At 39.2% G+C, this 26,492-nt stretch overlaps 1 protein-coding gene across 3 annotated transcripts in view; it reads right to left on the minus strand.

The window, feature by feature from the left end:
• Positions 1-26,492, minus strand: part of SVEP1 (sushi, von Willebrand factor type A, EGF and pentraxin domain containing 1) — a 133,745-nt gene that overhangs the window by 48,691 nt on the left and 58,562 nt on the right. For all 3 annotated transcript variants that reach the window (XM_054053676.1, XM_054053673.1, XM_054053675.1), the window contains exons 9-28: positions 25,015-25,144; positions 24,254-24,361; positions 23,890-24,021; positions 22,389-22,583; positions 21,211-21,332; positions 19,269-19,377; positions 17,062-17,247; positions 16,498-16,731; positions 15,824-15,985; positions 14,921-15,082; positions 13,954-14,115; positions 13,221-13,315; positions 12,032-12,128; positions 11,269-11,382; positions 10,257-10,370; positions 8,000-8,201; positions 6,823-6,980; positions 5,755-5,956; positions 4,952-5,127; positions 3,604-3,728 (exon numbers count right to left, since the gene is read on the minus strand). In XM_054053676.1, coding sequence (XP_053909651.1) covers positions 3,604-3,728; positions 4,952-5,127; positions 5,755-5,956; positions 6,823-6,980; positions 8,000-8,201; positions 10,257-10,370; positions 11,269-11,382; positions 12,032-12,128; positions 13,221-13,315; positions 13,954-14,115; positions 14,921-15,082; positions 15,824-15,985; positions 16,498-16,731; positions 17,062-17,247; positions 19,269-19,377; positions 21,211-21,332; positions 22,389-22,583; positions 23,890-24,021; positions 24,254-24,361; positions 25,015-25,144 — 2,985 coding nt within the window. The remainder of the gene's footprint in view (positions 1-3,603; positions 3,729-4,951; positions 5,128-5,754; positions 5,957-6,822; positions 6,981-7,999; positions 8,202-10,256; positions 10,371-11,268; positions 11,383-12,031; positions 12,129-13,220; positions 13,316-13,953; positions 14,116-14,920; positions 15,083-15,823; positions 15,986-16,497; positions 16,732-17,061; positions 17,248-19,268; positions 19,378-21,210; positions 21,333-22,388; positions 22,584-23,889; positions 24,022-24,253; positions 24,362-25,014; positions 25,145-26,492) is intronic.

Below are 26,492 nucleotides of genomic sequence, written 5' to 3' on the forward strand. Positions count from 1 at the left end.
TTTAAGGACCATGCAGAAAAAATTGTAAAAAAAGTATTCCTTCCACATTTGCATGCAACACAAGAACAACTCATTGAATAAGTAACGTTCATCCTTTTAAGCACAAGAGGCTTCTGGCTGAACTAGTTATTCTGTACTTATAAGCCAGCTAGCTGTGGACAGGCATGTACTGAGGTGATATCTGAAGCAGTATTTGTCATACAAGCAAAGCATAAAACATAGTCCTTGAAACACAATTACATTTGCTGGCATGAAAGAAACATGTATTTATGACATAGAAAAAGCTAGATATGAGAATACAACCTGAAGAGAAAACTTGATATATTTGCCAAAATGGAGCCAAAAGGAACTTAATGTTGAAGATCTGCATCCCACAAACACTGCTAACCCTGTACCATGTTTACGCAACAGGAACACAAAAAGGAGCAGTTTAATAAAGGAATTTGTTGTTTCCAGTTTCTTTTGCATTCTTATTGCAAGAAACTGAAATGCCAATGGGGATTCGGTTTGGTATGGTATTTTAATGTAAAAAAAAAAATAAAATCCATAAGGTTACAATATTTCTCCTTCTTCACTGTGACTCCGAGAGTCTATTAAACATAGTAACATTCTTATATTTCCATCTGGCCATAGAAAGGAGGGGACTAAAACACAGCATGGCACCACTTTTAAGCTATTCAGACACAATGTAAATTATATGCAATAATAATAATAATAATAATAATAATAATAATAATAATATGCAGGCAGACTCTTAATGATGGGATGCCACATAAACATCCCATCGTGGTCCCTTGGAAGGAGCTCAGATGTCCCAACTCCCTCCCCTTAAGGGCAGACACAATCATATCTCAGCCACGGAACTGCTGAAAAAAACTGTATGTTCCCTGAGGAAGATAAATACACAGGAAAAGGATAATTAAGGATTTCCTCTTCTTTTAAGATATCAGAGAGGGAAGCGGTCTATTGCGAAAAGATGGTTATTCAATTAAGAGAACATGTTAGTAATTAGGCTACTGAGTCTACTTCCTACTCTTTGGCTGTTCTGTGCTGGAGGGTCATTCCAATAATTTCTTGGCAGGGAGAAAGGAATGTCTCCTTCAGCAGTGTGTAAAGATGAGCAGCCCAGCAGGCTGTGTACATCTCAGCACAGCCAGCCTACCCATACAATACATTCAGCATGGCTTCAGGGCACAGCCAGCTAGTTAGAAAGCACAGGTGCACCCAGTTCATGCCGAACAGTTGGGTAACTGCCTTTCTAAAAAGGGTGACTGGTCTCTGTTATGTCCAGCACCAATAATAACACGCTATGCTGTCCGTCTTCGTGAGAAAGGAAGGTACACCATGAATGTGAGACTGCATTATTCTCACATTCCCATTGCTCTGAACTCTATCGAGGTGGATTGAATTCTTCTACAGTAAGCTTAGCTGGAGAAGAGAGCAACCTGTTGTTTATTCTTAGACTATTTCAACAGTAGGTGCTGATGGAAACTACTTAGGCCGAGGGCTGCAAACAAACTGCAAGGAATCTGCAGAAAAAAATTTCCAGTATGGGAGAGGCAGGTTTGGGAATTAGCTCTTCCAAGCCATATGATGGAGAATGGAGGGCCAGAGTGGACTTCATAGTCCCATAAAGATAATTCATATTTCTACTGATGTCTACTCAGCAACAAAACAATCAGAGTGTTGGTTTACCTATACAAAATTAATGTGCAAGTGGATGAGCTACTAAAGTAAGTACACAAAGAAAAACCTTAAAAAGTGGATGCTGTCTTATGTTATTCACTGGGCAACATATTTTGTCAGCCTTTCCTTTATGGCTGAGATTAGGAAGGTAGGACTTACTGAACAGTTCCAGCTGACCACAACAAAACTCGTAATAACAGGTAACAATAATTATTTACTATCCCAAGCTCTGAAATGAATGAAATAAAAATTCCATAGGAAGCCTACTTGGCTCAGGTCCCTGCCTAGTTTCACATCTGTCTTTTCAGATAAGTAATATGTGGGGGCAAGATAAATGGGGGGTAGGATTTTCTTTCTCATCGTAACTGTATTGCACTTGAAGCAACTGGGAATTTAATCAAGCCTGCCATTAAAGACAGATGGCTACTGAAGGCTCAGAAATTTGCACTTAGCTTCTTCACCAGTGTGTCCTGTAAAATTACATGTATACTTATCAATTTCAAAACTGCTTGTGAACAAATCCTTAACATTTAACTTGGCAATGCAACAACTGGTGACCCCAAAAGCCAAGAACAATAGCAGACTGCTGAGCAGTTCTAAATCTAGCCAAAGTAGCAAAGAAAAGTTTGATGTTGGAAGCAAAGATTCTGCTTTACTTCCATTTTCTGTCTATGTATCACTTCTTATTTGGATCATGAATAACAGTGATAATTCACCAAATAGTGGTAAAACTTTGGTGTTAAAAAAACACCAGGAGAGAAGCAAAACCTTTTAATCCAAAGACCTCTCCTCCAAGAAGTACCTCTAACTTTGAACATTAGTCCTTGCTGTTTAAGTGTTACCAACAGCTCCATCATTTCTGACCTTCAGGATTGAAATACTAATGACCAGGAAGTGGCGATGGAGCACACTGTCATCAGGTATGCAGATAATAACAAAACAAGAGGCCCAGTCGGCATGCTTCTGGACAGAGCTGCATCCATAGGGACCTCAACAGGCTGGAGGAATGGGCCAACACAGATTTGATGAAATTCAACGAGAATAAATGGGAAGGAAAAACCTCTGGAAGATACAGGCTGGGGAAAGACTGGAGGAGGAGCAGCTCTATGGGAAACAACCTAGGAGCATTTGCAGGTGGTGAGCCGAGTATCAGCCAGCTTGTGCCCTGGCAATAATGAGGACTAATAGCATCCTTGGCTGTGTGAATAGGGTCACAACCAGAAAACAAGGAAGGGATTATTCCCTCTTCTCAGTATTTATTAGACCACATCTGGAGTATGGCATGCCATTTTGAGCTCCTTGGTACAATAAAAACATTGAAAAGCTGAAGAAAGTTCAGCTGATGATCTGGAGCATTTGCCCTGCGAGAAGAGGCTGTGGGACCAAGGCTGGTTCAGCCTGGAGCAGAGATAGCTTTGGGAACACCTAACAGCAGCCCTTGGTACCTACTGGGAGGTAATCAAGTGTATAGAGTCAGGCTCTTCACAGCAGTGCATAGTGGGAAACAGAAACCATAGCCATAAACAGAAGCGGGAAGTTCCAGCTAGTCATAAAGAAAATAAATTCACTCTGAGGATAACTGAGCACTGAAGCTTGTCTCCCAGAGAAGCTGAGGGATCACTGTCCTTGGAGACATCTTTTTATCTAAACTCATTTTTTAACACTGAAAATTCAGTGTCAAACCTTTATTTTTGGTGCCTGAATAAAAGTAGCCTGATTCTGTTATTAGCACCTAATTTTGCTCAGACCTACCCCACCTACTACTCTAAGCTTATTATACTAAGCCAGAGCTTCACCTGGTCCCTACAGATTTCTGTGGGAACAGAGGCTTACCCAATAAACTAACTTTGAATGCCTTTTCAAAATGTTCATCCTATGCCTAAAGACCTGCACTCCAACACTGCAGTAAGGATTTACCTGCTGTGGAGACAAGACATGGTCCCAAATGTTGAGTTGGCTAATGGAGCCCACAAAAGATTCAGCTGGGTTGAATCCTTCTCCTTTCTGATCTTGCTCTTGACCCAGTACAAGTGCACCACCACCTAAACTCACAGAGAATTAGAACAGAGACAAGAAACAAAGTTTCACTCCATATCAAGACAAAAAAGTAAGCAAAACAAAACTTTTGCCACCCTAAGTTATTGAGATTCAGTATCGCAGGAGACCAGCCACCTTCAACAAATTCTCTCAGCAAGCCTCTGCAAAGTCTTATGCTAAACTGAGGTAAGTGAGTATAACAATCTGTAAGTGATTATCAAATACACTTTAATGCTAAATTCATGCTGATCAGAGCAGGAACTTTATATGGCTGCTTTAGGAATGGCATTAGCTCTAAGAGACAATTTCTAATTCAGTACTTGAAGCATATTACAGAGCAACGCAAAATGCAGCTTTGAGCAGATGGGGCATATTTTACAGTGTCAGCTTGCCCTTTCTACTTTAATCAAAAGGTTAGAAAATAATATATGACAAATTTGATTCCAAATTCTAAGAAGCACATTCATGGTAAGACAGTCAATGCTCTGGCATGCTGTATAAGGTGAATTTCCTCGCCTCAACCGGCAGCACAGATGATGTTGACAAGCATTTTGTATGTCACAGAGTGTGGACAAGGGCAAAAAGTAAGGGAGATTGTAAACCTCCTTAGGTATTATCTCTGGAGGTTAGTCCAATATAATTGGGAAATACAGGGGAAAGCATAACATACACAGACTAAAATGCTTCACTATTTTGTTTTTAATATGGATAGTTTTTCGAATCTCTATGTAAATTTGGACAGTGGCAGTATGAAAACACTATAGAAACCGAATCTCTTTGCAGCAACCTAACATCAGGCTTTTCTTAGCTCTGTCAGGAAAAAAATGCATATACAACTTTAAAAGGTGTCTGAAAGTAACAGGCGAAGTCTAATTCAATCATCTCTGAGAACACATTTCTAACAGAAATGCCAGTTAAACTTAAGCTTGTTGTGTGAGAAACCTCACAAAGCCATTCCAAAATCAGCTCAGCACAGGCTCCTTTGTGGACACCACCAAAACAAGTTACTTACTAGTTTATCCTAGAAAGGTACAATTTGTCATCAGCAAGGCTGAGTGAAGGAACTGCCCTCATGAACAAGGACAGCAAACATGAGCCCTGCATTAGAATTGAAAATATGAAAACGTACTAAAAATGCCAAAATAAACCTTTCCTTGCAGGCATAGCAAATTCTGCAGAAAAAACAGAGTGAAGGCAACAGATCTGGTGTAATATAAATAAAACATACCAGGGATTTTTGAGCCAACAGAAAGCCCACTGCCTCCATCAGACAGTTTTCCATCGATGTACACTTTCCATGCCCCATCTGTGCATGTCCATGTGACTGCAATGTGATGCCAGTTACCGTCATTCACTGAAGGACAGTCTGTGATCCTCTCCTTGCCATTTACATAAAGAACCCAGCTGCGTGGAAGGTAGATCAAGGCATACTGAGTTGCATGCAGCAACTTTAAAAACATGGCCTGTGCCATAAGACTCAAAGAAATATTATTTGCCAAATAAAGTAACTATGTCTACATCATACCAGAAATCTCTCTTGAAAGATCACCATACAAGATATCTCTCTCTCCAAAAGCCTGAAAGTTATGGTTATCATATGTAAAGCATGGTAAAATGAGTAACGCGCTTTTGTACCAAAACATGAAGACTCAAGTCATAGCTGCATAGTGGACTCTTAAACTTGCCCTCTGCATCCATTCCTACTTTTGGAGTAACACTACAAGTACTGTGAGTGCTGAGCTCCATTTTATCCAAACATTGTTTCAATGTATCATTTAAATATGATGCAAACATAGTCCAGACGAAAATATCCTCCTTTCTAAACTTCACAGCTTTCTTGCTATTACTTTTCTATTTGGCAAAAAGAGAAGACCAAGCAAACAAACAAAAAGAAGCAACTCCAGCAGCAGAGTTTGGATGCAGACTTTTCTGCCCCAGAGCAAGCAAAGCTGATACTCAGATTTCTGGTCTACACTTGCTTTATCAACTCAGGACATCTGTAAGTTACAGAAAAGCAGAATTGTGATTTACCCATTGTAATCAGTCAGAAGAAATGCATTATCACTTCCATTCTCCACTGCATAAGAAATGGGAGTCCCATAGTTTGTAGTGTCAGTGGATTTCATCCAGAAGGTACAGGTGATGTCACCAAGAGATGGGAGAACACCATCAAGCATGACATATCCATAGATACCAGAGACTTCAAAATCAATATTAAAACCAGAGGACTGTTCTGCAACAAAGACAAAGTTTTCAGAGCTACATTTCTGAAAGCCTAGAAAGAGAATCAAACGGAATCCAAGCAAATACAATAAAATGGAATACAACCCATCTACCAAAATTATTCATTTAAAATTGATCTGAGGTAGAAAGAACGCATAGCAGTCTAACATCAGCCAGCAGACAGAGCTTTCCAAGGCTACAAAGCACACAGGATTTGAAGAAAGATTACTGGAAAAGAAGCGGATTATCTAACAAACAATGAACATGAACTTTGCTTTCCTCTATCAATGAGATGACATATTCATCTGCCATCCAACAACCAAAAGACATGTGATCAGCTGGTTCCAATTTATTTGCAAGAGTTAAGATTGGAGAAAGAAAAAAATTTTTTTTTTTTCACCTGCTCTGGAATTACTGAGATACATTGCATTGGTATGGAACAGCACTTCTGTGTTGCTCTCCAACGCAGCGTGACATGCTTTACAATAGTATTACATGCAAATGTACCAAGTGGAGCTCTCCTGAAAGGTGGATGTTATCAAACTCAGACACAGGACGGTGGGTCTAAATGACCCGTATGCCCTCCACCATCTCTGTAAAATCAAATACTAATTAAACTCAATAGACCTACTAGGTATTAAAAACATGGAACTGTGCTTTGGAAAAGAGAAATTAATACAAGTACAACATAGCATACATGCTGTTACTTGTCCGCAATTACACTTATTAGTACCCAGTCAGACAGTCTCCACTCAGCCTCTCAGAGTCCACCACCCTAGCTGCTTTCTGGGGAAGCTGTATGAAATCAGGCCAGCCAGTGCAAAACTTCCCCATCCTTAGTTAAGCCACCTTTTTCTGACACTTGGTCCTGTGTACCTGTTTCACACCTGCTGCCTGTAAAGCCAGGGGGACATTTACAAACGTACGAGTTCAAGGCATCCACACAGGTAGCTTGGTTTAAGCAGGGATTGGAGTCACAGTCATTGATGTTCACTTCGCAGTTTAGTCCTGTGTACCCTGCCACACAGAGACACCTATGGAGGAAAAAAGAAGCACACTTCAAATGTGGCTGCTGCCACTACAAAAAATCCTGCCCACACGGCCCAGTTGACCAATGGGAATGGATTATACTGAAGAAAACGCCAAATCAACAGAAAAGATACTAAAGAATTAATGGAGTTTTATTTTGGTTGTTCTTTTAAGTATGCTTGAATTATAATATTTCATATTTGCATAATATTTCTTCTTGGTAGGGACAATACTTAAACACAGTGTGCAAGCATTGTCAAATGAAATCGGGACAGGCAATCATTGCATCCCTGTGAGGGCAGCATGCCTTCTAGAGTCAACAGAACTACAGATGAGAGGTACTCAACTTTTCAGGCAGATCTGCTTACACACAGGGAAAACCAAGGCAGTAGAAAAGCACCAAAACCTCTGGTACTTGGAAGGCCAAGGTGTTTGAAAGGCACCAAAACTTCTAGAGCTTTGAGGATGGAAAGAGTTATTAAACCCAGATAGTAGCAGCTGGTCCATCTCTCCACAATGATCTAGGATATGACACTGCTACTGGTATTTGTAACTTCTGTTCTCAGTTCAGATACCCCAAAGCTTAAAAGTAAATATCTGGAAGATTCCATTAGTGTTTGTATTTCAAACTTTATATTCTCAACATATACAGCTATCCTAGTCTTTCAAGCTACAGAATATTACCAGTTACACAAACATTCATCACCTGCTCTTCAGAAAGCAAGACAAGCTCTTGGAGCTTAGGAGAGTGGATTTCTTTTGGAAGATCAGTATTGAAAACTTGCATTTCAACCACGCTTAAATTTCAGATTTTGCTTATTTCCTTTGCTGTCTAACTCGTAATTTTTCAAGAGTGTGGACACAAGGATTTATTTTCTTGTCTTAAAATCACCTTTAACATCCATAAGGGGACCACTTATACCAGATCAGGCTGCCCAATGCTGTCCTGAAATCTAAGAAGATGGAAGTACTACAACATATTTGACTCTCCACATTGTATGACATCAATCATCTGTTTTTTCACCTGTAACTGTTGATACCATCTCTGCAAGTAGCTCCATTCCTACACGGTCTGCTGAGACACTCATCGATGTTTTTTTCACACAAGACACCAGTAAAACCAGGGAGGCATTTGCAGGAGAAACCACCAACGCGATCTTCACAAATAGCCCTATTAAGACATGGGTTTGAAAGGCATTCATTGACCTCCATTTCACAGTGAGCACCTAAGAAGAAAAGAACAAAGTCACAGCTCTGCTTTGAATTAACCTAGGAAAGAAGATTACTAACCCATCTCTATTTTTTAAGGACTGTTGCCAAACTTCTGGGAAACAGCAACCACCAGGGCAGTCATACAGGATTACAAGTTACTACACTAACTAAGGTTAAGAGGTCACAGAAGAGTCACAGGAACCATTTTTGCAGTTGTAGAAATTAACACTCAACAAACTGTGGTGAATTTAGATGGATAATGTCTATAATGTGAGCATTTTATGGGCTGAATTAGGAAACCACCTGAGAAATTATTCTGAGCAACTAATGAGAGCTGCTACTAAAGACCTTAACTCTAAGGAGAAACATGAAAGCCAGAAACATGATTCTGGGACTTCTGCTGTGAAAAAGGCTCTATGTTACAAGCACTTAAGAATGAAGGAACTGTATGGGATCTTACAGTGGAGCTCTTTGGCAACATGATAATCAGCAGATATGCTTAGTTGTTACAGAAATCTATGAAAGCAGTAGAAAGCTGAGTACAGGGATGGGGAATTGTTTTAATATAGACTTTTTTACTGCTGTAAATGTTTTCTTTTTAGAATAAAATTAATTTTAAATAAAAGTAAATAAAAAATAATTTAAAAAAATTTTAAACAATTAAATATATTAATTATGTATTAAAATTTTTCTATAAATTAAAAAAAACTATAGGTAAGCTTAGGAAGTGTGGTTTCAATGAGTGAACAGTGAGGTGGATTGAGAACTGGCTGGCTGGCAGAGCTCAGAGGGCGCTGATCAGTGGTGTAGTCTAGTTGGAAGACAATAGCTAGCGGTGTTCCCCCGGGGCCAGTACTGGGTCCAGTCTTGTTCAACATATCCATCCATGACCTGGATGAAGGGACAGAGTGTACCCTCAGCAAGTTTGCTGGTGGCACAGAAATGGGAGAGGTGGCTGATACACCAGAAGGTTGTGCTGCCGTTCAACAAAAACTGGACAGGCAGGAGAGTTGGCCAGAGAAGAACCTAATGAAGTTCAACAAAGACGTGTAGAGTTCTGCACCTTGGGAGGAAGCACCTCCCGCACCAGTACAGCTTAGCAGTTAACATGCTGGGAAGTAGGTCTGTGGAGGACCTAGGAGTCCTAGTGGACAAGTTAACTGTGAGCCAGCAATGTGCCCTTGTGGCCAAGGCAAATGGTATCCTGGAATGCATTAAGAAGTGTCCGGTCAGCAGGCTGAGGGAGATTATCCTCCCTCTTTACTCTGGCCTAGTCACGGCCCACCTGGCGTACTGTGTCCAGTTCTGGGCTACCCAGCTCAAGAAAGACAAGGAACTACTGAGCAGACTCTAACAGAGGGCCATGAAGGTAATTAGCAGACTGGAGTATGTCTGAGGAAAGGCTGAGAGACCTGGGTCGTTTAACCTGGAGAAGATTGAGAGTGGATCTTACTAGTGCTCATGAATATCTAAAGAGTGTCTAGGTGTCAAGAGGAATGGGTCAGACTCTTTTCAATGGTGCGCAGGGACAGGACAAGACACAACGGGCACTAACTGGAACATAGGTAGTTCCATGTGAACACGAGATACAACTTCTTTACCGTGAGAGTAACAAAGCACTGGAACAAGCTTCCCAGAGATGTTATGGAATCTCCTTCTCTGGAGATATTAAAAACCCACTGCAATACAATCCTGTGCAGCCTGCTGTAGGTGAACCTACTTTAGCAGGGGAGTTGGATTGGATGATCTCCAGAGGTTCCTCCTCGCCCCTACTGTTCTGTGATTCTGTGTGTAGTTCACACTCGCATGAATGTCCTTATTCTTTCCTCAACAGCACACTGGAAGTTCATGGCAAAATTAGGAATCAAGGACCAATCACTTAGTAAACCCCTCTGGAAACCACACTGACTAGGACTGAGAGACTGCATGCGCCCAGGGAACCTAGTACATCCAGATCAACATACAATATATGTATCATATAGCAATGAGATTTAAATACTTCAGACAGGATATGAAAATACGATTTTTAGTGAGAAATAATAATCTGATTTAAACAGAAAAAGGTGTACCTGTGAACCCTTTTGCACAAGTGCAGTGGTAACCATTCTTGCCATCAACACAGTGGGCTCCATTCAAGCACGGGCTGGAACTACATTCATTTATGTCTTCCTCACACAAGAGACCTTCAAATAGCAACAGTTAAAAGGCATGATCAAGACATATTCATTGTCTGCATGCTACAGTGATTGAATGTGGAAGACAGAACAGCACCATATTGCTTGAATAACAAAAGGCTACAGAGATCAAGTGATAAAATTCCATGTTAGACTGCACTACTGTAAACATCTACAGAGATGGTCTGTGCTATTTAGACATCGGGATGTGAAAGGTGTGAAGTCCATGGTTTGTCTTTATAAAGTTTAAAAAATAACCAGCAAGTGTTGCTTGCATAGCCATATTGCTTGCATAGCCATAAACATGAAAAATGAGGGAGAACATTTCTGGTGGAAAACAACAGGCCTTTTTTTGAGCCATATAAAAGTATCTCCTCAATAGTTTATGTCAATACTTAAAAATCAGGTGCTGTTTTGGCAAAATACTGAAGCATGTCAGTCTCCCCATAGATTTCAACACCTTCAAGAGCATCCAGGTGATAGTTAAAAAGACTGGGGAAAAAAATAAGAAAAAGTCCATTCACTTACTCACAGGGCTGCAGTAAAGCAACTGCATAAATCCTTTGTTTAGTCATGCCACAAGAATTTGTCTAGTAGCCCTCACAAGCATTTTCTTGTGAGTATTTACTAATTCCCTAAATGTCATTCTTAATTTTTTTTCCCAGACCAGAAATGTGACAAAACAGAAGAATACACGCACAAACACACAAAGAGACTGTTGTCAAATACTCCTTTTATTTCAAAACCTCTTTACATACAATTGGACCTTACTGTAAACTGCAGATCAGATTGATTTCCTGTTATAGTCCCACTGATTTGGAATTATACAGCCCTTGTGTTTTCTGTTATCTGCTTGGAACAGAAACAATGCCTGTCTGAGGAAGAGCTATGAAGTGAAACACATTACCTGAATAGCCTGGTTGACAATGACACATGAAGGTCCCTATGCCATCTTTACACATTCCATTGTTGTGACAAGGAGATGATTTACACTCATCAACTTCTGTTTCACATTTCAAGCCTAGAATGCAAAATAGAAGACTGAGAACAAGGAGAAACAATTTGAAATTGTTCAGAAACATAGAAGCCAGGACTACTTAATGTAAGAAAATAAGATGAATTGTGTACATTACCAGATGTTCAGGTTTATTATCTTCTCTTTAGACTGTGCTTTAGGACAGACTGAGATAAAATGCTACTAGAAAGTTATGATGCACATTGGGCAACAGACTTATCAGTTCCAGATAGTGGTACCTGACACCTATCTGAAGTAACAGATATTACCTCTTGTTAGTAGCTGCCCAATTAATCATATTTCTTTGAAGCAACTGGAAAGTTAACCATGAGAAGTACAGGCAGATCTGGTGGAACTAGCCGTTTAGAGTGCAAGTTTCCAGATTTGCTGATCATAAATATTGCCAAGTGACAGGGCTTTCAAATCCACTAACCACACTAAAAGAAATACTATTCAAAATACTTTTGGGCCAAAAATGATGTAATTCAGTAAGAGCATGAGCAACTATTTCTTTTCTTAGTACTTATATATGGTAAAACTGTGATAGATATTTTTTGGCTATACTCTTGCACTGAAATGTTTCTCTTCTTTATGTTTGCTCATGCTAAGGGCATGGAGACATGTTACCTTCTCTATCTGGTTCTCAGTTTTGTACCTTTGTATCCAAGTGGGCAAATGCAAATATAACCACTTCCCAACTGCTTGCATGTCCCATTGTTGTGGCAGGGTTCCAGGAAACACTCATGGAAGACCTGCCAGAAGCAAGAATGACACAACTACAGTAAAGGTGGAAATACAGGTAGGACAGAATATTCTAATTTCAAACTGCATACCCTACAGTCACTTCAGAAAGAAATAATAATACCAGTAATCTAGGATGATTATTTTAAAATAACCTTTTCCTTAGCAAAATGTGATCACTGCACTTGTTCCCTTAGAACTTTCTTAACTACGATTTAATGGTGACATTTTATATTATTGCATCTTTCATACGCATTCTCCACTTTGCATCCTTTTACACTGGCTAATCAGTTGCTGCTACTGGACATCAGGTGAACTGGTTGGGAACTCCACTGTGTGGTGGTATTTCTTCCAATGTAGCAAACCTGAATTCAGCAAAGCCCTCAAGCAAACTAAAATCATAAGAGATCAGTTTGTCACCTGTCTATATGTCATATAACGGTTCAGCCCAAATTTATCATCAGTCAGCTTTGCTCCTGTTTACACAGTATCGTAACTGTAGACTTAAATAAAGCAGTGTTGTCAGAGTTACAGATTCAGAGGAAGATGGTCGTGGTAAGGAGCCTTCTCTGGCAAACATTGTCACTGGAACAGTTCTCATCGTGTGAGGCTGTGCCAATATTTCAAAGGAGGTACTCACAGCAGAATGGAACTCTCCTTGCCTCCTCTCAAGTGTATCTATAATATGTCACAATAAGTAAAACAAAGATGTCACAACAGTGACTCAGATTTTTCTAGAATTCAGCATAGGAAAGCATCAGACAACTGAGAGTAATCAATCTACTTTTTATGCATTAACTGAACGTCCTTCACAGAGTTGACATTTATTTTGTAAATATGATAAATATTTCACATATCAGGTGAAGGTTTCAAGTCCAGAATTCAAGATTGCCAGTAGCTGATGCAGCCTCCTCTGTTCAGCTGAAGTCCTTCTAATATTATAAAGAGAGTTTGAGTGTTCCCCTCATGACCATCACTCTCATCTCTCCAAGAAATATAGTCAACAAAACAATTATATTTAGAACGGCCTTAGTAATTTACTGCTGCATAAGGTACTCTTCCTTTTATCTGAGATAATATTGGAAAATATATCCTGTTCTTGCCTGACTGCTGACTTTGTACTGCTTGCTGATATTTTCTGGAGAGGCTGGTACCATCCTTACACTTTCTTCAGCTGCTGAAAAAGTTGAGCCAAAACCTAAAGAGGAAAGATAAGAAAATGCTGTCACTAATACTGTATGTGAGGGTCCCTATTCCATAAGGGCATAATAACTACGTGTTAGTAATGCACCTAAAGATATGTTGAAGAAAGTGAATTTGTGGGAATAAAAAGCAAACTTTACAGTAACCATTGTATTTTACATATATTTTTTATGTTTATAGTATTTTTTGTATATGTTACACAACCATGTACTTGAAAACACATGAATTTCTAAAACACAAATGTGTGTGTGTACATAAAAAACACATTTTCAGTGTATTTCTACATAGACGCATATACATATTTGCAGATATATACTTACATGTATGTGTATATATATTTATATAATAACTCTCTCTACAGTGTATACATAGTATAAATACGCAATGTGCATGTGTGTATATGTACACGTTCTGTATAAGTATACTGTTACTGAGCTTTGGTATGTATCACACAGTCACTCGTTCTCCATAACACAAAGGCAACATCAGTAGGCAAAAACGGCTGTAAACTTCAGTAGTTGAAATGGAAGGTCCCTAGGAGAGTAAGCGGGATGACTTCTTTTAAGACTACTGCTGGCCATTCGCTAGATGTTCCCTTTATTCACTTTCTTCAGCAGACATAGTATGTCTTACTTGAACAATCTGTGATGGATCTGGCACCAATGACAGTTGTTGTTCCATAAAAGGGACAAGACAAGCAGTAGGACTTCCCTGGGTCTGGCTGATAGTAGTCTCTGGGACAAGGGTAGCAAGGTGTTAAACCTGTACGAGAGAATTCGCCTGCAAGACATGGTACTGCAAGAACAAAAAGACATTTTTTTAGTGATTACTTGTACCCTCACCCTACGTTCCCTCATCTCTTTCTAGTCCATTTTCTCTCCTCTCCTCATAGTCCTTCCTCAGGCTTAAAGGAAAAGGGTGAAACTTGCCAGGAATTCACAGTTCTAGGAGGTGCTTATTTAAATTGTGCTGATCAGTGACATGTGGTTCTAGGAATTATTTTTATCTATTCGTTTTGCTGCTCTGGGGACAGCTTTCAAATGCAACTTCCTTTCCCATTTATCTCACACTTGCTCTGTTTGTTTGCTTGTTTCTTCCCCTTCAAGAAGAAGGAAGGATAAAAGACATGTCTTTACTGTACCATTAATCCCTCCAGACTACTTCCCCTGTCAGTCTTTCTGGCAAAGCCTCCCAAAGACAATTTAGGACCATTTCCTGAGAAAGGTTATGGAACAAACTGTGTAAAATTCAGTACGTTTGAACAGATGATGTGGAAGCTGTTCCAGAGATAACAGTGACAAACATCCTGTCATTCCCATTCTCTTCTGTAAGGCAAAAGGTTTTATTTTCATCACGTATCTCAACTTATCCATCTTTAGATACGAATACATCTTGGAAATCAGGAGGAGGACATTTGAAATAATCAGGATATCAGGAAATGACCTATAATTTTGCTGGGAAATGCTGCTTGGCCTACACTTACTGGAAGCAGAATTCAGTCTCAGGCAGATGAATCGGATTACATTAGCTGATGTCTAAATAACATCTGGAAATTTCAGGATTTAATTTAAAAATTTTCATAGCCCCTTTCGTTACAAACCTCCACAAGCTGAGACATCCACTGCACCTCTTTTTACTGTTGATGTGTTTTCTGGGCAAGAGATGCAATTCCTGGATCCAAATGCTGGCTGATATGTGCCAAGTGGGCATGTTTCACAGGTCTCAAGACCATTAGGCGAATATGTTCCCTGCTTGCACTGAGCTATAAGGAAGAAGAATTCATAAACATGAAGTGAAGTCCAACAGAAAACATGGCTCCTAACCTCTGAAAATAATCCTGAAATCACAATACATGTCACAGGGCCTCTTATTTCTAGTTTACTCTGAAGGACTTTGTGAGTACAAAGAGCAAAAAAAAAAAAAAAAAAAATTGTGATAAGTTAGTGATTATGGATTTGTGAATTATTAACCAGTTAATTCTTTTCCAATCAGCTTCACAGATGATGTATTGCAACTCAGTTACTCATTTTCAATCAACAAAATTAATGATAAGTCAATAAACAGGAAATAAAACTTGCAACTTCTTTTTCAGAACAAGTCACAAAGAAACAGTGATGCTGAGGGGCTCAGTGCCAGAGCGCTGTAGAATAGGATGCAGACATTTCATCTTTGATCGTGGTAGAATTGAGAGGGGCTAGAAAGGACAAGAATGGTGTTATTTTAAGTGTATTAGTCCCTGGAAAATGGGTTCACAATCTCAAGAAAGAAGACAGAAATGAAACAAAGTTTCTAAGTCCAGCTCTTCTTAAAATATCTACCCACGCATGTGCATGCCACAGCAGTGATTAAAACCTGGATTTTTCTCTATACATATGCATCAAAGGGACTGTTAAGACTGCTCCTCATTTCACACCTAAGCTTATTCCAGTATTCCCACAACGGGGACCAAAAGGATGCCACCAGATATTCAGAATTGGCTGCCTGAAGGAGACAAAGTTCTCACCTTTGCATTCAGAGATGCTCCTAGAGTGTAGATACTCAGTATAACTACCAGATGGACAACTTTTGCATTCCAGCTGCCCTTCCTCATCTTGGTAGGATCCAGTCCAGCAGCTTTCACAGGTATGATGCTCCAGGGAGTAATAGGTACCCAAAGGGCAGTTGACTGTAATGTTAGAAAATAAAAGATTCTTCTCAGAAGGCACAATCATATATACTTGTCCTGCCTGTGGAGATCCCATTTAGCCAAACCCTGTTTACGTCAAATGTGACTCCTCCTCAGCAACCAGGGTATCTCTCTGGAAGACTGCAAAGATCTCACTGCTACAGGAAATAGAATCCAATTCCCTATATTAGCTGCACATCACCCCCAAGATTTACAGGGTTAAAAGACTGCATACCAAGCACCATTTTCCTGTAATGACCAAGCGTGGATATATTCCATTTCCCCATGGGAGTGGGATGCTTGGTACAAAAGCATCCCTTTTCCATGGGCCTTGGTTAAGAACATAAACATCCTCTGGATGTTAAACTAAGCAAAGCATTTCTGCAGTTTATTGTTCTGAGAGACCACAAGCCCTGGATTGTGTCAAACCATAACCCTCTGCAAACATCCTCTACAATGTTACTTTGCAAAAGGATTCTAGATACATGTAAGGAGCAAGATATCTGTCTCACCACACATTCTCTCCCTCAGCACAGAACCAGGCCGGCAGAAGAGAAAGGCCTTCTCGGTCTCCAGTGAGTTGCTGTCAGCTACAATGACTTCAGATGCAAACTGAAAAGAATACATGGGTTCCTTTCTGAGAGTCCTATTCAGCCTGTTCGTGATGGTCTCCAGGGTTTTAAGGAGCCGTCGCTGGTTTTCCAGTTCCAATGTATCATTCCTTTCATCGGGCAGTGGCACGCTAGCTGGGATATAAACAGAAAACACAAAAAGCACACAGATTTTACAGTCAGCACTTCCAGTGTATTCTGGAGTATATCAAGAGCACAACACCCAAACTTGCTAATGGAAGGTGGAAAGCAGGCCATGTGCACAATGCTCTCCAAGAACATGAGGCTGTGATCTTTCCTCCAAGCCAAAAGTCTCTGCTGAACTGGTGCTATGAATGTCTCCAGAAAACTGTCCTCTGCATCCTCAGCAGTCTTTGTGAACTGAAGGCTAAGTTTTATTGAGTGTACCAGAAATGTATTTTTTAAGGAGGAAAAGGAGAAGGATGATATTTTGACTTCTCTCACCTGTGATGTTAAATATTAACTTGATTTTGTGGTCGGTCAACGGAACATTCATTTTATGCCTTTTGACTCGAGCAGGTGCTGCCTTTGCAGAGTCAGAGAGATGCCTGGGTAAGTCTTCATGCACTGCATCAACAAAATCGTCATAGGAATATTCCAGTTGGTTTACTGTTCCCCAGCCAGCAGGTCCTGTGAGGCGTGAGGAATGAACAAAAACAGAAGCAACATCATGTGGAAAATAAATGTCTGTACTTACTTCTAAAACACACCCCCAACAGAACGAGATTTGTCTGAAGTTCGAGGTGACATGTGCTGGCTTTCTCTCCACACATGTGCCTACTGTACCAGCATTTTGACTAAAGAAAAAGGAAAAAACAGTCTCATTCCTAATTGGTTTCTAGAGACCTTGAATCTTGTGCAGTAATCCAAAGCTTCAAAAAAATACTTCCATAAAATTTACAGATTGCAATCCTTTCTCCTCCCCTGTCTCTCAATGACCCACACTTGCTAGCGACATCTTCTTAAACAGTTTCATAGTTGTCTCTTTTCCTGTTCAACTACAGACAACATGGCCTATGCCACAAGTCTCCATTGCATCTTCTTCTCACAACTCCTGAACAGTTCTACCATCATCTGCCCTTTTAGAAAAGGCTGCTAGCATTACCTTACGTGTTTATTGAACAATCGTTTCTGTACATAATCTACCTTTTCTTAAGAACTGAGTTTAGCAATGCATGGTCTATTTCAACAATCTAGCTATTTTTTATAAAAATATTATGATGTAACAAAAATCTGCCAATTACCCGTTAGCAGTCACCTAGATTATAGTTATTTAGAGTGGAAACTAGGACTAGGTAATCCCCACAGCTTGGCAGTTAATACTGTGTCAGTATTCCACAAATAATTTCTAAACTGCTGTCTTTTATGACCCGAGAAGAGTTCTCCTGTCCCTCCTCCCCAGTGTAAAATAATGAGAAACTCCAGAAAAAAAGCAAAAAGATTATTCTGATAAGAGGCAGACATGAACTAGAAGAGAATAGGACCCTATAGTCAGCACTGTTTCCTCTAAGTTAACAAGTTTCCTCCCTTAACAAGTTAGCTCCAGCTGTCATCAACATTCATCCCTATCCTGATGACAACTGCAAACTGAACACCCAGCCCCCTGGCCCTCTGCCTGATTACAAACAAATGTGTTCTCAAAATCAGTGAAGCATGCCTAACAGGTGAGAATAAGCAGGAACCTCTCCCAGGTAACTTCAGTACAAACCTGTAAAAAAGCCACAGCCCTATGACAATGCATATTCTGATGCTGGTCTGCCAAAATACCCCTTGCTAAGATAGGCAGTGTAAGTTACCTGTTTTTAGCCTTTCTGCTCTGAGCATTCCCATGGGAATCAGAAATACCAAGGACAACAGCAGCACAACATGGACACTAGCCTGATTGAAAATAGACTGAAAATGACAACTTACTTTGCATAAAGCAAAGTGGGAACAACCACTAGGACTGCAACAACTTTCATTCTGATATAGCTACAGTCATCCAGAAAATTGTGCCCTTGCATACAGGAAATCATTTTACAGCTAATGGGCAAACTTAAGCTTGTATAGCTTTACACTGTGAGGGTTCTGTGATGATCCAAAGCAGCATCAACGATGCTTCTCATTTTCTTAACAATCTGCAGAGTAATCTATTGTATTTTTTTCAGTATTTTGGAGTGAAACTATGCCTTTAAAAAGCTGCTTTCTTTCAGACCAACCAAGTGGGTTTCTATGACTCTGTGTGTGCTGATGAGGGTGGTGAGACAATGGAACAAGCTGCCCAGGGAAGTTTGGATGCCCCTCTCCTGGAAGTGTTCAAAGTCAGGCTGGATGAGGACTTGAGCAGCTTGGTTTAGTGGGAGGTGTCCCTGGGGGTTGGAATTGGATGATCTTTAATGTCCCTTCCAACCCAAACCATTCTATGGTTATATGATCATGAGGCATCTCAGTAAACTTTTCCTCTATGCTATATAGGAAGCAGTATCAAAACCAGACAGCAAACAGTTCCATAACATTGTTATAAAGCCTATTCAGTAATTGTTTGCTATCTTAAGAGTTCTACAGTTATTTTTAAAGAAAACATCTCACACAACATATTGTATATGTCAGAGCAAAAGGAATTACATTGAGTTAAACCTGGATGGCTAAAAATTTATGCAATCAATCATTACCAATAGCAAATCCATTTTCATAATCGTAATTATATTCCAAGCAATGTTTCTGTGTCTGATCTTCCAATCTGCAGTCAATATCATTAACATCATTGCAGAATGATGGGACCTTCCAACATAAAGAAGAACAACATTAAAAATTAACCACATAATTCCCTCCCCCAACTTATAAAAAACACTCATTACACCCTAAGGTACTGGTTCTGCCAGTAACACTGGGTTTCCCCTTTCTTGTCTCAAATCTTGGCAAGGTCTGCTGAAAGAAGTAGTCTTTCACAGCTGGGAAATAAGAGGGCAACTTGAATGCATATAAGCTCTTTGTTACAGAAAATCTTTTTTTTTCATAAGAGAAGTCTAATCAGTTAACCAGTCCTGTATGTGAAATCCCAGAATACAGAAATAAGCTCAGGCTTTTACTCCCTGCTGGAGATGACAGGACAGCTTATGCATTTAAAAACATCTGTGGTTTTTCCAGCTACACTTGTAGTTCTGTCAGGTTTATAGCAATGCTGTCACTTTGTTTCTAGCTTTCAAATCTTATTTCTTCATATCCACCTCTCCCTATACATGGCAAGAGACTCACATATTCTGGCAGGAGACCTCAGAAGACAGCGAAAATCATCTGAGAAGGACAGAAACAGAAAACTCAACAGAAAGTTTTCGGCTGCTCTAGGTCACAGTTTGGAATTGTTTTGCTTTTTCCATATCGATTTTCATTGGAAAGATGGCTCCTGCTGATAACATCCCCCCCCCCCCCTTTATCAGACCTCTACTAGAATTTCAAATTCTTAGGAACAGGAATAGGCATATTCTAAACAGCCTGTTTGACTGTTTTCCCAGATTGTTGCATTTTGATGTAATTGCCTGGGCAGTTCACCAAGCATTTTTTCCTTATTATTTTTTCCTTGCTGATAGTAACAGTCGTAAGCAGTGGAACCTGGTGGTAGCTGGTTCTTAGGGGAAAGGAACAGAAATAAAACCAAGCCAAGATTTCTTTACTGTAAGAGGACAAACCTGAAGCAAGGCAAGAGAGTAACATGCTTCAGTCCAAGTGTCAGAGATTGCCTTAGGTTTTACGTAACTTTACAGCCATTTGACAAGGGCTACTGACATATATTGTGAAATTGCAGGACCATGTCCATTAGCTGTATGTGCTAATAATGCTTTTAAGTTATAGAGAAGCTTTTAGCATACAAGCCTTGTCCTGCAAAAGATCTGCAAATGCCCAGTGTTCTCTTCTGTCACAATGCTCTCACACTAGGCCTGGACATTCACTCCTGAGGCCACAATGCAAAGTTCTGCTGCCTCTGCTTTGCAGCTGAGGACAGACTTGAGGAAGAAAAGGGGAGATTGTGACACTGAAGTGGAAAGCAAGAGCCATGGTAGAGAAGGAACATGCTGTCCCTTCAAACTCTGTGCCGTGCAGTTCTAAATTATAAGTGTGAGAACTCAGAAATTCCAGAAACCTGACCGAATTATTTGAATCACTACTACTGGATTAAGACTTAGGTACCAAATGTGGAATTGATCTATTTGTCTACATTTATATCCCTTTATACTGTATGTATTTTACATAATATATTTACTATAATCGCACCCAACTTTCAAAAACAACACTGAGGTCAGGGGACAATTGACTGGGGTTTTCAGAACTGCACGGTTGTCTTTGGAAGCCTACTGAAAATCTTCGAGTGCCAGTCCCTAAGCTACTTGGGCACTTCTATAAGTTCTGTTCCATGTAACTCCACATTGAACTGAGTTACATTAAAATGCCAGTGAATAATCTTTGTTTCTAAAGGAAACTTGTTGTGTGAATAAGCACAAATTTCATTTATGGGATTCTGTTGTAATTTCCTATTATGAAACTAGTAAGCCAGGAAAAGTAACAGCAAGGTACATTCCTTAAAAAGTATGTAAAAGGACAGAGTATTTACTAACCTACCATTTTACCAAGTGCACTTTGGAATGCATCAGTAAAGCTGTTTAGAAGACTGTTGTCATCACATCGTGTTGCTTTGTAGAGCACCTCAAAGGATTTGAAACCATGATTTGCAAAACGATTTACTGAAAAATGTTGGAGAAATAAACTTTTACTAGTCAGTGCAAAAGTTTCAGAGATAAAAGCAGGATTATTCAGACTAAAACTGGAATACACTAAGCTAAGAAGCATTGTCTTTAAATCAGCAATGTAAACTTCCAATGTTGTATACATGGAAATGGATTACTTGTATCTCACCCAATACAATTGAATGTGACCCTTTGGCAGGCATTAAATTTATTGGGAAACTCAATGGATAAAAACTGCAAAGGCTTCCATCTATCTATTTCAGTATTTTGTTAATGGAAGAAACCTGTGAGCTGCCAACTAAACTCCGTGCTTACTTTTTTCCTGAGAGAGAAGCAATATTTAAGAAGTCCTACTACTAGTGCTGCTAGTTTAAATATAAAAAATTCTTATCCAGAATTTAAGCAAATCAAGTTCCTACCTGCCCAAGCTATAGATTTTGAATTATAAGATAGCTCTGAAACAGAACCCTCATTTGCTAACAGCTGAATCACTGCTTGTTTCCTGAAACCAAGAAATCCACTCTAATGGAAGTGGATGCCAAGATTGGCTTCATATATAGCTCTAACATATTTATTAAAAAGTGACATTCCATAGTTGAAGTCTTGCATGCGTCCATCTCAAAGGAAGCACATAAACATTTCCGATTTGGTGATAGTTACTCAAGTACAGCACACACTGTGCATTTGGATCAAAAAGTTGCAAACATTATTGAAATTGCTATTGAAAAGACACTGTTAGTGTTTGTAAATAAACTGTTCCAAATACTAATTCAAAATAATTTAAGACTTTGCCATCTTTGACATATTGTGATTTCCAGGATTCAAATTCACTGCTATTTTTGTGTTTTAGATAGACCCTTTAAATAACACATTTAGAAATTTCCAGGCATTCCGTCACAGCACTTCTAAGAAATGCAGGCAGAGGACAGAGAAGATATGTTATCATCATTCAGAAGTCATAGTTTCTAAAATATTTTTATTTACTTCCTCATTAAACAGTGTTTGATGAGTTGCAAATTCAGTAACCTATTATTTAGTAATAATAACACTTACAAGAGCAGCCAGGCCACTCTGGAGAATAAGACGGCTTCCAGACACCATTCTCATACGCACAATAGTAGTTTTCACTTGATCCTTCTGAAAAGCTATAACCCTCTGCACAGTGCAATGTGCAATTAACTCCCGCTTCGTCTGATGTGCATGTAAAGTTACCATTCACAGGCTCAAAGGAGATTTCACATGGAGAACCTATGAAAAACACAAAGATTTATACATAAATGAAAGTGGTGAAGTAAGGAAGCACACAGTGAAACAGTACTGATAGGATTTCCAACAGTATCTACTTTCAACCTGATCTTGCCCCTGTTGAAGTCTATGAAGTCTATTGTTACTCCCAAAAAGGCAGCATCAGGCTACTGCAAAACTATTCTCAAACTCTTAGAAATACAAGACCCAAACACTCCTATACTTTTTCCACAATGGTACACACTCAACCATGTATTTACTAAAATAACATAAAAATTAATCTACATTTTTACATGAACTTTCATAAAATGATTTTATTTAACTATAGTACATCTTTAATTCTGAAACAAAACACTATCCATTCTGACTACAGCAACAACACATGGACTTGTCAGAATCACCTGTGGTGGGACTGACTGTAAAACCTCAGTTATGATTTACTTTACAAGCCAATTGTGAAGAGGATTGTGAACATCTGAAAACATGTCACAAACACTGAACCGCAAAATAGTCTAAGGTGGTGTAGAACTTGAAATAATACCAATTCTAAGCACTGGCTTGCTCTTGCTAAGGTTTACAGCAAATCAGGAATTAGAATATCCATTTGCAACTTAGCTTTTCTAAAGCTATAAACAAAATATCAGTCTGTGTGATTTTAAATTATCTGTTCATTAGCAGATTTTTTAAAATACAGAAATACAACTGAAACATAAGCACTAGAGAGAAGAGATGAAGTAGAATTTTCATCCTTAATACCTTATATGCCAAATTACTTTTGGCCTTTAAAGAAGATGGTGAACTGTTGGGAAAAGGCCTCTATGCAATAAACACAAATACACCAGTATAACAATAGGTACAGGCATCTTCTAAAATATAAAGAGTGTTCCAGTATCTGCTACAATATTTACAGGTGATTACAGAAATAGTTCCATAAAGTTTTCCTTTCTAACTATGGATTTAAATCAAGACCTCGGTAACATCTATTAATTCATTTCACATGGTATCTGCCACTGAGAAAAAAAGATGGATCCATTAAGTTCTTCTGCTTAATGAATAGTAACTGCAGTGCTTTTACATCTAATTTGAATTTATAGGACCAAATTAACTGCTGTGCTGCTTCAGTCTTAGTCTATTTATTCATTGGTACTAAAAAATATCCTAACCACCTTCAAATTACTCCAATACAAAGTGGGAATAAGTAAAAGAAAAAGTGGAGTCTAAATGGAAAAGTGTACTAGCATTGCATCCTTTATGATATTCCGTTAAAATAATGCCATACAATCCTGACCAGAAAATTAAGACAACAAACCTTTGATGACAATGTGGATCTCACATGTCCTGTTATTGCCAGAGGGATCCACGGCCGTGTACTGAACTGTTGTCTCTCCTTTGGGAAAAAGATCTCCAGGTGCATGACTCCTAGTGACAGTTAGTGGAGCACCTAGAAGAGTTAAAAGACAACCTAAAACATCATTAGTTAAAGAAATGGGCTTACACCCAACCTCAACAAATGGAGAAAGAAATGTTGGTACATCTTCCAAATTATGTTTTCTTTAAAATAAATACGTAAAAACCCTCAAAAAAATCCTAAATTTCAAGGGATCAGTGCTGAACAGGTGGGAGTTCCTTTGCCTTCCACTGCTGCATGCATGTTTTGGGGTGCACTATCTCACCTGAATTGTCTGAAAATTGTGGTTCTTCCCATGTTGCTGGATACTTGTTCTCTACTGCTTGCATAGGTGGTGGTGATCTGCATCTGTCAATTACAGGAGGTTCTTTATCTGCAGAATTTGAAGGGATGGCAGGACGTTAGCCTACTGAATTGCTGCCACACTCAAATGAAACCTATAATCAGAAGTCATCACGTAAACAGCAGTTTTAAGTTCATATCAGAAGATACAAGAAAGTCAGATGCACACTTGTAAGCTGCTGCTTAGATGCTGAGAGAATGGACAAGACTAATTCTTCCGCTGAACTCATGGTTTTTGCATTCTGTTTGCTTTCTACAGAGCAAACCTTGTTTAACAGAACTCCTGAATAACACAACTGTCTGACAGAAATACTTAACAACGATTTGCATCAGCAGTATGTGGAACCTTGGACATTGTTCTTTCAAGAAAAGAAAAAAAAGATATATATGATGAAGGCAATAAGTGACACCACCATAAAACATTTAGTCTATCAGTGTGAGGAGAAATCTTAACTTTTGGAATGAACAGCAGAACGAAACACACCCCAAACTGAACATCTGGGAGCAATGACTGCACTTTATGCAAACTGTGAGCAAAGAGTAGCAAAGCATTTACAGAGATGGCATTAATCCTGGGCTTACACCTCTGTACATAAAGGTCACAGTGACTCACAGACTTTTTCTGCACAAAAATAGGTTTCAACCATAACAGACTCTTCCCTAGTGATTTTTACCAGCACTCACCAATAACTTTGACACTGAATGTACAGCTTGCCTCATTGCCCGACTTATCAGCTGCTGTGTAAGTAATGGCAACTTCACCAATTGGAAGAAGAAATGGTGGTATGAAAGCCGGCGTAACGTGAACTGAGACCTTTTATAGGAAAAAACGTATTATTTAAAAAACAAAGCTGGTTAGCAATCATGACACTCATGTTTCAAGAAATGGCCACAAAAGAGTATCGTTCGATGTCAAGCCTACTCATTCTTAATGTAAATAGCCTTTTCAAGTTATCACAGTGGTCTTTGCAACAGAGTCTTCTGCCCCCCATTCTCAAGACTGCCTTCTTTACAGCAACAGGGATTTACTCAGTCAGGATTTGGACTCTAACTGGCTGCAGTTTACAACTCTACGCATTAAGAACTCAAAGCTGACTCTGTTTTCCTCTTTGCACTGAACACACCAAGCTAGCTCAGAACCTGCTTTGCCTGCAGTTCAGCTCTCCATCTGCAAGGGTAACAGACCTGGGAGATGAATGGAGCACACAGCTGTGGGCTATCAGTACTTACACATCCAGTTTTATTTAATTTACCTATATTTATGGGTCAATAGCCCACAGATGCTTCAAAACATTCTGGCACAGCAAAGGAATAAGTGGAGTAAATGACACATGCTATGGCTCTTACATGCAGCTTAGAACAGCCTTAAGGAACTTGTCTTTAAAAGAACTGGTTTCATGTGAACAAAACAGTTTATCTGACAACTGTGGCTTTCACAAACCAGCTACAATTAAGAGCTAAGGACTCGCTTTCTACAGTCCAATGAACGATCCAGTGTCAGCAAAGCTTCAGTACTTAACCACGGCTATACTGCAGCAAAAAATCTGTGAACTTAAATCTCTTCTACTGGGATAGCTCACAGTTTCCAAGTGTAAAAAAAAAAAAAAAATCCTGTGTTTGCAGCAAATTAAAAGCACACACAAAGTCACTGTTCCTCTGCTGACTCATTATAAAGTATTCAGTTGCTGTAACTTGATCATGTCTGAGCCTATAGGGAACGTTACTCTTTAAGAAAGAGCTCTGGAGCAAGTTTTCTTTGTAACTCTATTTCCAGATCTCTCACACACATAGAAGCCAAAGGCTCACATCTAAACCTTGTATTGGATAGGAAATTGACATTTTCCTTTCTCATTTGCAATGCTGAAATGAGTTCTTATTTATCACAGTGTGTTTTTGTTAGTTTTTTAGATTAATTAACTGGTTTACTTCCTTCTGAGAAGAGTTTATTAAAGTTCTTCACATTCTAGAAGCTCATTTTTAAAGCAGCTGTCTCCATCTTATAAACAAGGGCACATTCTTTCTTTCGACCACATAAATTAACCATATGAGATTTTATGCACTTAAACAGAATGCAGAGAATCCTATGACTGCATAACCCTAAACAAGACAGAAAATGCTGAACTCTCAAGATACAAACGTTTCAGCAGATTTTTCTTCTACTT

The sequence above is a fragment of the Cuculus canorus genome, chromosome Z, assembly GCF_017976375.1.
Source record: "Cuculus canorus isolate bCucCan1 chromosome Z, bCucCan1.pri, whole genome shotgun sequence".
NCBI lineage: Eukaryota > Metazoa > Chordata > Aves > Cuculiformes > Cuculidae > Cuculus > Cuculus canorus.